This window comes from Mizuhopecten yessoensis, unplaced genomic scaffold (genome assembly GCF_002113885.1).
Source record: "Mizuhopecten yessoensis strain PY_sf001 unplaced genomic scaffold, ASM211388v2 scaffold11165, whole genome shotgun sequence".
In the NCBI taxonomy this organism is placed as follows: domain Eukaryota; kingdom Metazoa; phylum Mollusca; class Bivalvia; order Pectinida; family Pectinidae; genus Mizuhopecten; species Mizuhopecten yessoensis.
In genome coordinates this window covers 132,254-145,889 of record NW_018408912.1, presented here as the reverse complement: position 1 = coordinate 145,889, position 13,636 = coordinate 132,254, and the positions used below count along the sequence as shown (strand labels likewise).

The 13,636-nt window shown below is 34.7% G+C and overlaps 1 protein-coding gene across 1 annotated transcript; it reads left to right on the top strand.

Annotated features, from left to right (window-relative positions):
* Positions 1 to 2,566: 2,566 nt before the first annotated feature.
* On the top strand, positions 2,567 to 11,023 carry LOC110467208 (lysine histidine transporter-like 2). The gene is made up of 9 exons (XM_021524216.1): positions 2,567 to 2,658; positions 2,932 to 3,069; positions 5,470 to 5,575; positions 6,181 to 6,349; positions 7,488 to 7,676; positions 8,121 to 8,362; positions 8,840 to 9,046; positions 9,383 to 9,626; positions 9,927 to 11,023. Exons 2-9 carry the CDS (start codon positions 3,052 to 3,054, stop codon positions 10,081 to 10,083), a joined length of 1,332 nt encoding a protein of 443 aa, XP_021379891.1. The 5' UTR covers positions 2,567 to 2,658; positions 2,932 to 3,051; the 3' UTR covers positions 10,084 to 11,023.
* The last annotated feature ends 2,613 nt before the right edge of the window (positions 11,024 to 13,636 follow it).

The following is a 13,636-nucleotide window of genomic DNA, read 5'->3' as shown; positions in this document are numbered from 1 at the left end:
TAAGGTGATATATAATATATTTTAGCGGTCATTCGATTTCTACCAGAGTGGGTTTTGTCTTTAGGATAAACACACAAAGAAGTTTCACTCTTTCAATCACAGATTCATTCTAAGTAGTGTTCATGTTTTGATAAAACATCAACAACAATATAATTGCATTTGAAGTTTTGACAGACGGTTTCCTACCTTTGTTCCGGATGTAGTCAAGAGCAATAATTCTCTCAACAATTTTAGAAGATTTCCTCAGTGGTAACTGTGTACAGCAGAGTACGGTGGTTATGGGCGACCTTTTTGTACGATGCATAACCCCTATGATATTACATGTATCAAAATTAAAAAAAATATCAGCACCAAAATTGGTATAGACATGATGACGTGGACTTTGTGGGCTTCATAATGTTTACAGAAAAAAAGTTGTATTTGATTGAGAGTACAGTTTTGGCCATATACTATGTGTCTACACAACAAAGGTAAGCTTTCATGTAGTCTATTTTTGTACTTACCAAATGTGTAAATATTGTGAAAAATCCACAAGACCATAATGGTATGTTTTCATTAAAGAATTATTCACGGACACCCACACAAAAGCAGAGATTTTACATGAACAATTCCAGTCAGTTTTCACAAAACCTGACCCAAGAACATCTGCAGATTTTAGACAAAAATATAACATACCAAACCACCAACCTGAACAACATACATATAAGGTACTTATATACTTTTCAATCATTATATCAAATCTGGTACTGTGCCCAATGATTAAAATCGCACATATTTCCCCTACATTTAAAAAAAGAACAAAATATAATCCCAAAAACTGTATGTCTATTTCTTTGACTTGAATCTGCATTAAATTAGTTGAACACATACTTGTCAGTTCCAGCATGACACATGCTGATAACAATAACATCTTATATAGTCACCAGCATGGTTTCAGACAAATTTGGATATTTACAAACAGATTGATGTTCTCATACTCGATTTCTCTAAGTTTTTGACAAAGTCAGTCACAACTTGCTTCTTCACAAACTCTACCACTACGACATCAGGGGAATGTCCACACCTGGATCGGACATTTCTATCTAATCTTACACAATCAGTCATACTCGACGGCGAACAATCTACCTGCGTTCCAGTGGATTCAGGGGTCTCCCAGGGGTCGGTCCTTGGACCGAGTTTGTTTTTATACTATATCAATGACATGATCCTCGGTTTCACATCCTCAATTAGACTGTTCGCCGACGATACTATTGGGTATACAACTGTCTCCACCAGTGTAAAATCTAAAACCTTAAAAGACTCGCGGATTGGGAAAAAATGTGGAAAATAGAATCCCATCCCCAGAAATGTAGTGTTCTCAACACACAAAAAATAAAAACCCATTAATTACAATTACTACATTGTACCTACATGGTCACTGCTTAGCACACACTGACAAAGCAAAATAAATAGGTGCCTAATCCAGCAAGATCTGAAATTGGAATCCCACATTAACAACATAACAACAAACTTCATTCGGCGCAACTTAAAAGTAAACTCCAAAAATATTAAAGAACAAGCATACAAATATCTAGCGCGCCCGTCTTTAGAATATGCTAGTTGTGTGTGGGATACTTACCAAAAAGGTGATATACACAAACGTGGTATGGTACAGTGTAGAGCTGCAAGATTTGTCACTAACCGCTACTATGACACCTCAAGCGTTTGTGACATGATCCAACATCTTAACTGTCCCAGCCTCGCTGATAGACGTATGGACACACGTCCTCTTATAATGTATAAAATATCGTATAAAAAGACCCCAATTTGACACTACAGTTATGATAAACCAGACAGCATCATCACTTCTATCAGATTCCTCACTGTAAAGATGACTATCGCCTATTCTCTTTCTTTCCTAGAACTATCCCAGAGTGGAATAAATTGCCTCCTGACCTGGTTACTTCAGAATCTATTGACTCCTTTAAAACCAAACTTCACTCTCTCAATAATTAGTGTTTCATACACACGACTACACATCCTTCTTTGCCATGCACACACTCTCCCAACCCAACATTGACATAATCTTCAATATGATGAAGTAGGTCAATTATTCGGTAGACATAGTCGTAGACATGAGCATTTGAGTTACCGAGAAGGTGATATTTAATCTAAGACAGCTTTTTTGCGGGGATCAATTTTGGGTTGGAATAATACTTTGTTGTTGCATTTTAGCGGTTTTTGATGCGGTAGCCATAGTTTGGACAAGTTTGAAATGTGGGGAAAAACTTATATTGAAAAAGTGATTTTTCTAGAATAAATAAATGTATAATGTAGTTTATAAATATATATATGTATGTGTGTTAGTAGATGAATCCGTATCTACGACATGACCTTTAGGTTTAGGATCAGGTCATTTCTACTGTACACTGCTACCAGTGCCGTGAGACAAGTTAATTTGTCTCGCGGTCAGTTGATCTGATTGAACCAATCATGGACAATGTAACATCGACGTGGTATACGTTTACCATTTAACTTAAAGTACACACACATGGTCACTTCTGTAGTTGTTAAAACGTGTGCACCCTTAGGATATATCGGATATGTGGTTCTTTCCTACGTCATTCTGAACAGCATGAAGTAAAATGTATATAAGGATTTTTGTTTTGGGTTTGCAAGGTAAGATATCTCATTTTCTCATTTTGTAGTACTTACAACGAAGAAACTGTGTCAATCAGATTTACATTATGTAGGAATCCGATAAAAATACAACTAGGAACACTAGTGTATCGATTACTAATATAAATGATATTACACTTATCACTAAAATCAAAATAATAGCGTTCAGATATAATCTTGTTTAGAAATATCAATAAGTATTTTTTCCAGATTTATTGCCAGTTTTAACTGCACCGGCTTTGTTGTTGCTCATCATGTGTATGTATTTTTCAGCCAAGCAAGTGACATGACATGAATATCGCACATACATCATTACGAAGTCTTCCAGGAGTGGCCGTACCGTTGTGACATCGTTACCACTGTGTGAGAGGTTCATACTACATTTGATAGACCATGTCAACTGAAAATCTAGTAGGTGTGATATGGATACAACAAAACAAACTAGACACACAATTACCTAAGGGTAGTGTTTGATTTGATATGTGATGTTTTACGTGAATGATGTAAAATACTTTCGTATTGTGTAATTATTGTAATTACTTTGACATCACACATCATATAAATACTGAATGTTATGTATTATGTGATAACTCTGAATACTCTGTAACTTACCACACTCAAAGTCCAGCGCAATGCTTGATATCAAAGACTATTACGCCATCATATACAAACATAGCAACACATTCAAGGACGCTTTCTTTTGATTCAAAACATGAATATAGCTGGTTGTTCGTTATGACAGTCTTATCAAACATGAGTAACAAGTAGGCGCTACTGTTTTGTTTAAAAATGACCCAGAGCTATTTCTTTAGTCATACCGATACAAATGTGTTATTATAGAGTGTCCGAAAGTAACCTCAATTACCTTATCACAGTTAAGCAATTACGGCCCATAGACACTGCCGCGGGCTAAAGTCATGCATTCAGTTGTTATTAAAATTCATCTTACGTTTACATTAGTGTCCTGCGGCTTGTTATAGTACAAATGTACAGTGGTATAGAAAGCCAATATATATCCAGTTAGAAAATAAAAACATAAAAAGGGTAACTGATTCAAACATTTGTAATGAGAGAATCAAATCTCAATGCTTATCATATATAATCATATTAACAACATGTCTTTAATACTGATATTCAATAGTACTTTACTTACAAGTCACATTAAAGGAACATATACATTTACAAGGATGTAAAAACTAGGTGCATATTTAACAAAAGCTTTTTCAACCATGGTTTGGTAGTGTTTTACTGTCTCCGACTGACTCGTTTGTTTCCCGTTGAACATCAGATCAGTACATTTGATATATACTTATAAATAGGAAGGTATCACCAGATTCATACATTTATAGTTATAAGTTTGATTACATCTCTTGCACAACTATGGATACGTTTTTTTGTAAAAAGAAAAAAATGTCATAAATCATGTTGTCTGTCATGTTTGCCTTATACTTAAGACAATGAGTACGCTTCATCGTAAGTTGTAAACGATTTGATCATCAACAGATACAGTTGTTTGTGTCCCCGAAAACCAATTTGTTCTCTTTACCTTTTAGATGGAAAGGTATGTTATTTGTAATGCCTTGTGTGTGTTATCAATATAAATGTATAGGCCTAGTCTATAATTGGGACTCTGTAAAAAGATTATTATATTTCATGTCTACCAACTTCTATGTAGAATATGTTCACTTATTTCCATGAAATACCTTATGTCATAATACAAATATTTTAATGTGTCTCTTAATTCTTACATTTACTTATTAGACGGCATATTATAAAACCAAAAACTGGCAAGTATCTTTATCTGTATGTTGTCTGTAAAATGCCATAAGCTGATTTCTCAGAAATTATGTTTCTCAGTTTACAGTTCATGCCATTGCTTGCTTCCGGCTTTTTTTTTTTATTCTTTAGTGTTTTTGTTTTTGCTTTTGTTTTGATCCATTTTTCTTCTTTGTATCGATTTAAGTACCGTATGTGTCCTTTAGTGTTACCACTGTGGTGAAAATTTACCGTTCAACTTTACAGTTATTTGTTATGTTTTCTATAACCCTCAGAACTATTTCATGTCAACCTTGTTACACTGAAACAAAACGGAAAACATATATATATGTCTCTCATAGGGGCCGCGGTGGCCAAGTGGTTAAGGCGTCTGACATTCTGTTACCACTAGCCCTTCACCACTGGGTCGCGGGTTCGAGACCTAATGACGTGGGGCAGTCGCCAGGTACTGGCCATAGGTCGGTGTTTTTTCTCCGGGAACTCCGGCTTTCCTTCACCACCAAAACCTCGCACGTACTGAAATTACCAAAGCTGTTTATACGACGTAAAACACAAACAAACCAAACCAAATATATGTCTCTCACATCTCACAACATTTAAGAGCTTCGCAAAAAAACCTGAATGAGAAATAACATAACTTCTAAATTAGGTTAGTTTCCGTATGATTATAACACGTGATCAAAGAGGTTTTTATATCTATACTGAATTATTATAATAACGTTAACAGTATTTCATTTAAATTCATAATATAATACCTTTTAGCATTAAATACTATATGTTGGTATTTATTAGATTTCTTTTGAGAAATAGCAGAAATCAAAATATGATTTCAATGAATGCTTTATTCATAAAGGCAATATTTACATAAAACATTGAATAACCAAACAAAAAATGCTAGGAGAATTTTTCGTTGATGGCGATTATGCACGACGTTTTAAGTTTACATATATATGTCCTATTGTTAATAGCATGTGTAATATTAAGACTGCACATGAAATTATTACATATATAGCAGTACAATACGTTTCTATTCAGATCCACAGGGAGAGGGGATTAACCATTCCGTCCACTGCTGTGTTCATTGCTGGTGATGTTGCAGGTACTGGGATACTGGCTCTTCCCAAGGCTGTTGATAATATAGGTAGGCATTCTTTGGCGTTGCATTAATCTTTTATATTTTCACTTGATTAAACTTAATGATAACATACTTCAACCACCCTAAGGGTTTTATCAATACTGTTATATTTGTTCTAATTCATTAAAATGAATAATAAAATAAATCTGTATTTTTTGTCATGGTCGGCTGGTAATATCAACTCGCTATTGAGTTGATTCAGGTATTTTAACAATTAAGTAGATCGAATTATAATAGAATATTTTTGATAATTGATACAAAACGATCAGTGCGTTGTTATGATCTTACCTTTTATCTATAAATCTGCATCATAGCTGGTATATTATCTCAACTCTTCGAAAAAGAATGTTCTATCGTTCTCACAAACATTCAAGGATATCAATTACTTCTGAATGACCGTTTGAGTACATAAAAGCTAACTCATAAACAAACAAAAAATGTATTTCAACGCAAGTCGTTGCCTCGAGTAGATCTTTGTTCAACAGAGTGATAATACCAGATCTAATTACTTCCTGGTTTTATCTGTCAAACGTAACGAACTCAATAGATATTTGTTTAGAAAATTTCTGAAGTTTACTTCCATTAAAGATATGATACCTATATTTCCTCAGGATGGGTTGGACTGATATTGATGTTGGTGTTCGCGGGTCTGTCGACATACACAGGTGCGCTCTTAGGAGAAGCTTGGACTATGGCCGCTTCCATGTTTGATGACTGTAAAGGACATGTACAGAATCCCTATCAGCTACTCGGAGAGAAGACCTACGGAAAAATCGGCAGGTAAATCACACTGGTGTATTCTAAAGATATTTATATGATATGTAAAATTCCCAATAACAAATGTTTTTGTGGGTTTCATTCTATCTTAAAAGAATTAGTTTGACTAATTTTTACTATCATTTTATCTTAATACTTCACTACTAATTATTTGTGGGCTATGGTCAATTAATATTTCAGAATTAACAATAGGAAAATATCACTTTGGGTTTTTGATGATTTCGTTCTCGAAAGCACAAAATAATTTGTCATTCATTATTATGTAGCAGATAACAAAATGGAAAATTACAAAGTAATCAAATCAGGCTGCATTGTGATGTTTCCAATTCTATTCCGTTAAATTAAATGAATAACCCATTTATGGTAGAGTATCTACACATAACACATGTAAATAGCCTTTTTTGTCAAATCCGCTTAGCTCTACACAATAATATACTGATCAACCGAATAAGACATCACCTTCTATAGCTGTTTATTCTAAAAAATAAACATTTTTTTTTTTCTACTTTATTTTCTAAATATTAACGTAATGACTTACGCCCATAATTAAAAATTAAAAGGTACTGCTTTATTCCTACATGGTCAACGCAAATGAAACACTTCTCAAAGGCAAGATGAGGCAGTATATTCTTTTCTTAATCGAAGTGAATGTTATCCAATTTAAATCGTAATGAGTAAAGCTTTGAGCAATTGGAGACTTTTATTGTTGTTCTTCCGTAATTTGCTAGTTAGAAAACATTCCATTTCGCGTACCCTCACATTTGATTTATTAAATGGTGGCTAGTAAAAACAAGTATTGATAAAAAAAGGCTGTATTAGTTCTATAGAGGGTCATCGTACAATGTTGTAGACAAAATTAACAATTCAGTAGGTGAGATTTTTGCGGATGCAATAGTGTTATTTCCTTATATTTTTATTAAAATGAAAAACGCCTGTATTAATATGAACTATCTATATCTATGTTCGTTTCTGTCTGAATCATTATGCGAAATACTATCGGAATGTAATAACAATGATTTCTTTCCAAACATTGAATGTCATGTTCATGCATTCGCTATTAAAACCTCCTCTTGCTTCAAACAATATGGTGTTTATGCTTGAAGTAAATCTGTAGACTCACTTGATTACTTTTATAATACAGATACGCTGTGTCCGTAAGCCTACACGTGTCCATGTTTGGAACAGCTATTGTGTTTCTCCTCCTGTCCGCAGACAACATAGAAATGTTATTCAGAGCTCTGGGGCACGACATCTCTTTCTGTTTCTGGTTAGTGATCATCGCCGGATGTTTGGTTCCTCTAACCTGGTTCGGAACGCCAAAAGATTTCTGGTAAGATAACTAAAATCATTAGTAATTGGATTTGTGCAATTGTCTTATAATTTTTATATTTGCTACATGAAGATGCGAGAGTTCTACCTGCTATCTCAGTAGGAGTATTGCTTTGTTTGTAATAGATTATGTAATCAATTATGATGGATGTTACCAAAGTTCATACATATTGGTTCACTTCCCATGTAAAGCAATATCTCATAACTGAATTTTCGAGAGATTAATGAACATAAGCCTAGGTATCAGGTTTTGTGCCATTCGAACATATATAATACACATTAATTCTATATTTTAGACTGAAATTCTATATTTGTCAACAATAACTGTAGACTTCAGTACATATTACGTATACGTAATTCACTGGACGCCCTAAATGTATTTGAGTCCCGTTTGAAAGCAGGAGAAAAGAAGACAGATGAAAACACCCCTCCTCTTTTACTATAGGTTGATTGGCTATGGGGCCACAGTAGCCACGGCGTTAGCAGCGGTCATCATAGTGATTAGTATTGGCCTTGATTCACCCAATCAGCCGACCGTTCACCACCAAACTGTTGACTTTCAGAATACTGTGTTAGCTTTTGGAACCCTTGTGTTTACATTTGGAGGCCATTCTTGTTTTCTTACTTTCCAAATGGACATGAAGAGAGAAAAGGATTTCAAAATGGCTGTCATTTGTGGATATGTTGGTAAGTAAAATAGAGTTAGTTACCACCACAACACAAAAAAAAAGTTTGTTTCTTTTTAACTCAGATTCTTACAAATAAATATTTACTAGTGCATTCTAAAGATGATTTGAGAAGTAAACGTTTATATGCTTGAGTTCGCTTTTTCTTTTTTCAATAATTTATGTTCATAGGCTGCACCAAAAAATATTGTATACTCAAATAGCAGTGAACATATCAACACAAAATAAAGAGGCAGTCAGAGTTGATACGAAGATATAAAGGGTACCATGGAAGACGCAAAGCAATTAAGTTATCTAACCCATTTCAGAATGATATAAGCATCAACCTGGTTAATCATCGTATGCACGGATTTGCCAAGGACATGTGTTGAAAGTATCATTGTTTAAAAACGTTGATGCATGACACATGCTGTTCTGTCCTGACCCAACACTTTGACTGGTATGTTCGTGTGATCATGGCTTTGTTTCTATGTTGTAGTTGTGTTACTGATGTATTTGCCCGTGACGTCGGTCGGATACTTTGTGTACGGGGTGGACCTGCAGCACAATGTGATGAGTAACTTACCGACCGGACCTCTGTCCTACATCGTAATGGTCCTGGTCACCATACATCTACTGCTGGCCTTTATCATAATCCTCAGTCCAACGATCCAGGAGGTCGAACTGACACTAAACGTGCCTATGGGTACTTATCATTAGTAATGTCCTTGTTTGTCGTTATAATGGGATGGGATGCCATATATTTTGTGTCTTATTGAAGAAATCAAGTATATAACTATTTCTGATATATGCTGTAACGAAATAGCTTTAGACTCTCCTTCCTCAGAAATGGTAAGGAATTTATTTTGTTTTATATATAATTGGAAATGACAAGCTAGGTTAAATTAGTTATGAGCTGTTTTGTAGCGACAAGGACCCCAACAAATCATATTCCGTGATGTCAATTAGTATCAGAACACAATCTGGAACTTTGCGCTATCTTATTTAAAATCGATTACATTGTATCTGTTTTCATTTTCAGAATTCACATGGAAGAGATGTGTTGTAAGACTCCTCATAGTTGCATGTATATTGTTCATTGCTGAGACCATACCAAAGTTTAGTACTCTATTATCTTTGATGGGAGGATCTTCATTTACGATGACTGATTTCATATGTCCAATATTATTACATATGAAAATGTGTAAAATGAAGACTGAATACAAAAGTTCATTAACACATGACAATAGTTTGGAAATACAAGCAGCATGGACTAAACCAAAGGAGTAAGTATATCACATGCATATTATATGTAATGATCATATGTGTTACAATGTCTACGTGATATAACCACGAACAATCATGTGTGAACCGCTTTGAGACGACCTACCAACTAGTTTGTGATAAAGCTGTTTAAAAGAACCTCGAATTATTTTTATTTGTGCGTTTTGTTGTAAATAACTCATACGAAATTGTTTCTTGTATATTGTATCTAAAAATAACATTGTGTTGATTAATGATTCTGTGTTTTGTTAGTTATTGTTGTGGCTTTTATTCTATATATGAGATTGTGTTGTGTTTTATAGGTTACTACCACTATGGAAGAAGTTACTTAACTACGTAATCATTGGAATCGGGTTACTGGCTGGGTTGGCTACCTCGGTGTCTGCCATTATTAACATCGTCAGTCCTGATTCCTTTTCTATGCCTTGTTACGTCAGTCTCGGTTCCGATGCCCTCTGATATTAAAAGAAATCGGTACAACAACAGGAACACAACACTGCCTAAAAGCAACTACAATACTCAGCGACAACAGGAGATGAAACAAAACTGTTCAAAGCGAAAACAAAATGAATTGACAGGAAGAATTCTAAAAGACAGCATTATATCGACTCATCGGAATGATGCCTTGCAATAAAAACAGCTAAGATACACATATTCTTAGCAAAACAAACAAACGATACACTAGAATCTTTCCTATGAATGACAATAAAACATTCACTGAGACTACTTTCTAAAATCGACGAGGCTTACTTCTGATATTGTTTTCTTCACCAACGTAAAACAAATTTTGTCTTTTATGCCAAATATATACACACATACGTAAGGTTATAGTAATTGTTATGTAGATTCTTTAACATAACGTAAGCATACATGTATGACATAGAATCATCAATTGGTTTCCAGATTTTATATCTGATTTAGTATGTGTCAGAGTAGATTATAAAGAAACCAGCAGATTCAGAATAATTGAATTTCAGATTTTATGCCGCGGGTTAAATAATTGTGGACAGAGCCTTTTCTATTTTGAAAATATGTTTTCATTTAATTTGATGGACGTAAATATAAGTATTCGTATGCCCACAAAATGTTCTGGATATGTATATGTTCTTTTGCCATATAGACATCTTGATACTCAATGGATGGCAGGAGAAATATTTCAGGATAATCAACGCGTCAGAACCTTAAAAATATAGTTCACATTGATGAACACTAAGAAGAGGTATAGATATATCTACATATTTTAGATATTGTATCTTAGCAATAATATGATATGTTATTGCTGAAACTTCAGGGGAAAATGAGTAATTGAATGGTAATTTGTGTTCATAAACGGATGCATGTTTAGGTTGATCATGACTTTGTAAAAATTAAATAGATAAGAATATTAAAAAACACATTAATAAACATATACATTAAATACAGAAGACTTAATCTAGTTTTTTTCGTGTATTGGCCTCTGAAGAGACCCTGCAAATGCATGCAAACGCACGATAAGACAAATAGTACAGGACGTTATCGATATAAGGAGATTCAAAACTGCTCAATTACAGATGTACATTCCTTCCCTAACGGCTACATTACCACTTTGGGATGCAACACCGCAAGTTATAGTTTACGTAGATAATAAAGAAACCTCTTACATTGCGCTTTACGATTAAAAGAATTATAAAATGGAACCACAGTCAGATAATATGTTAAAACCTTTATATTTCTAAACCATATACAAAAAGTACCTATCCTATCCCTTTGACAAGGGTCAGTAACCCTTATATCAGGGACTCGCATACAAAGACTTTTTTGTCGTTTCAATGCACATTCTATCAACAAAACATGTACTTTATCGTATCCATACCAAATGTATCTAAAACTATAAAATATTTAGTCCTACTTTACTTTAAAGATGGTTTGCGGTCTATCATCTTATAAAGAAATTCAGTGGAGACCCCTATCAAATATATTTTTGATATCAGATTTATTTTTAAACAGTATGTCATATAGTTGCATGACCGCACAACGCACCAAAAACAGCGTGAGCACATCGTGCACACACCGTCCGCACATCGTGCACATACCGTTCGCACATCGTCCACACACCGTCCATACATCGTCCACACACCGTCCACACATCGTCCACACACCGTCCATACATCGTCCACACACCGTCCACACAAATGCGCTTCTCTCCGCACAACTGTGCGATTAAGTTACAAGTGGTTGATCAATATCACGGAATGAAAAAATTCCGGAACCCTCGTATGGAATGGGGAACACTGTATACATAAATGCCCATCAAATTTATTAGGATTATGTTTAATTTTACAATGCGTGTTACACAGCATAGCTGTTACCGTTAGGCTGTCAAGAATGGGTTAAACTCTCAGTTAACAGAATAGGTAAAAATCATTTGAATGTGCCTGACAACGAGAGTTTAAATTTGTTACTCTATGACCGTTATGAAAACACAACTGGACGTGAAGGTTTTGTTATTTGCATTCGGTTTGATCTATAGCTCCCCTTCATCTTGATTGTCAAACCTTGGCGAGTTACGGAAGTGCCCCGGGTGGGGAAAACTACGGTCCAGGTACAGATACAAAGTAGTACAAGATTCCTGTATATGATTTATAAATAAACAAATGACTTTGCATACAAAACTTAACAACACAAGGTTAAAGACATTGAACATGCAGTGTGCTGCTAAAGAATGACTTCCTTGATGTCGTCATCATAATTATTATCGACTGCAGTGACCACTGGCCGTGACTTGAATGTGGTTGTTGTATGGCGTTGTCGCCGTAGTAACAATTATGTATGGTCTTTCGTTGTTGTAGTATCATCATCATAAATTATTTCACGTTAAAGTTGATAATAAAACATTGCAAATATGGACTCTATGAAACTACAAAACTTTGTCTTTCATTGTCCATGAAATTGACCACATTTGCATGAATAGAAGATGATTTGATGTCTAGTTCCATACAGTTTAGCCGGTAGAAAGGTTTTGGTATACTTATTGAAATGAGCAATATTGACAAATTTTAAAAGTTCTTACTTATACTATGCTCTTGTGCAAAAACAAAATCGGAATGATGTATTACCGACATGATTCATGACAAATAAGTTGCGAAGTCAATGTCAAATAACAGGAAGAGGGTAACAGCTATGTTTGTTTGCTAGCAGTAGACTAACGTTCACCCTGTTAGTAAACACAAGTGCCTTAACCCCGACAGCCATTGTTTGCGGGTACATGGAGTTCCTGAAACATGTTTTTGTCATTACACTACAGACATTACGCCTCTTGTCAGCGGATACATCATATGCCTGAAACATGTATTTGTATTTGTCAGCGGGTATATTGAGTGCCTGAATCATATATTTGACAGTACATAACAGACATGACCCTCCGCCCCCTTCTCCCAGTCTGAAACATGTATTTGACATATGCACCACATCAGTCGGAAAATCGATGTTTCAAAATCATGCATTTATCAGTATACAACAGCCATGGTTTTCCCCTGTCAGTGGATAAAACAGGTGTTCCAAGCGTAAACTTTCGAGTACGCTACAAATACCTCAATCATTTATTACATTGTACAACAGACTGTCGACATTTGTACTGTACTTAACATAGTGTTAGCCATATATTGTAAATATTTTATTCGTCAACAGTCTGCTATTTTTAGTGACAAGCGCATGTATGTTGGATACACTAAATTAATAACAGCTGGTATTAAGTATAGAATGATAATTATAATAAATTGTAAATTCCATTCCATCAAGTGGAGCTTGTCCAGGTCTCCGTACTACACGTATATATGGTTCATGTTAAAAATGGCATCAACATGACACTTAGGATATAGGACGGCCTCAAAATGTCTACAGAAAATCTAGTAAGTGTAACTTTGAAGTAGTTAATAAGATTAAGATGAGTTAAACTTGACTTATTTCGAAATATATTATTTGTGCTATTGACTGATGACAGCGAAAAGTAGATGAATGTTGCGAGGTATATACG

Excerpts from the sequence above, each read along its gene's own strand:
- LOC110467208 (XM_021524216.1), top strand. Across the intron at positions 9,047-9,382 it reads GACACTAAACGTGCCTATGG|AATTCACATGGAAGAGATGT; the intron begins GTACTTATCATT and ends TTTCATTTTCAG. Across the intron at positions 9,627-9,926 it reads GCATGGACTAAACCAAAGGA|GTTACTACCACTATGGAAGA; the intron begins GTAAGTATATCA and ends TGTGTTTTATAG.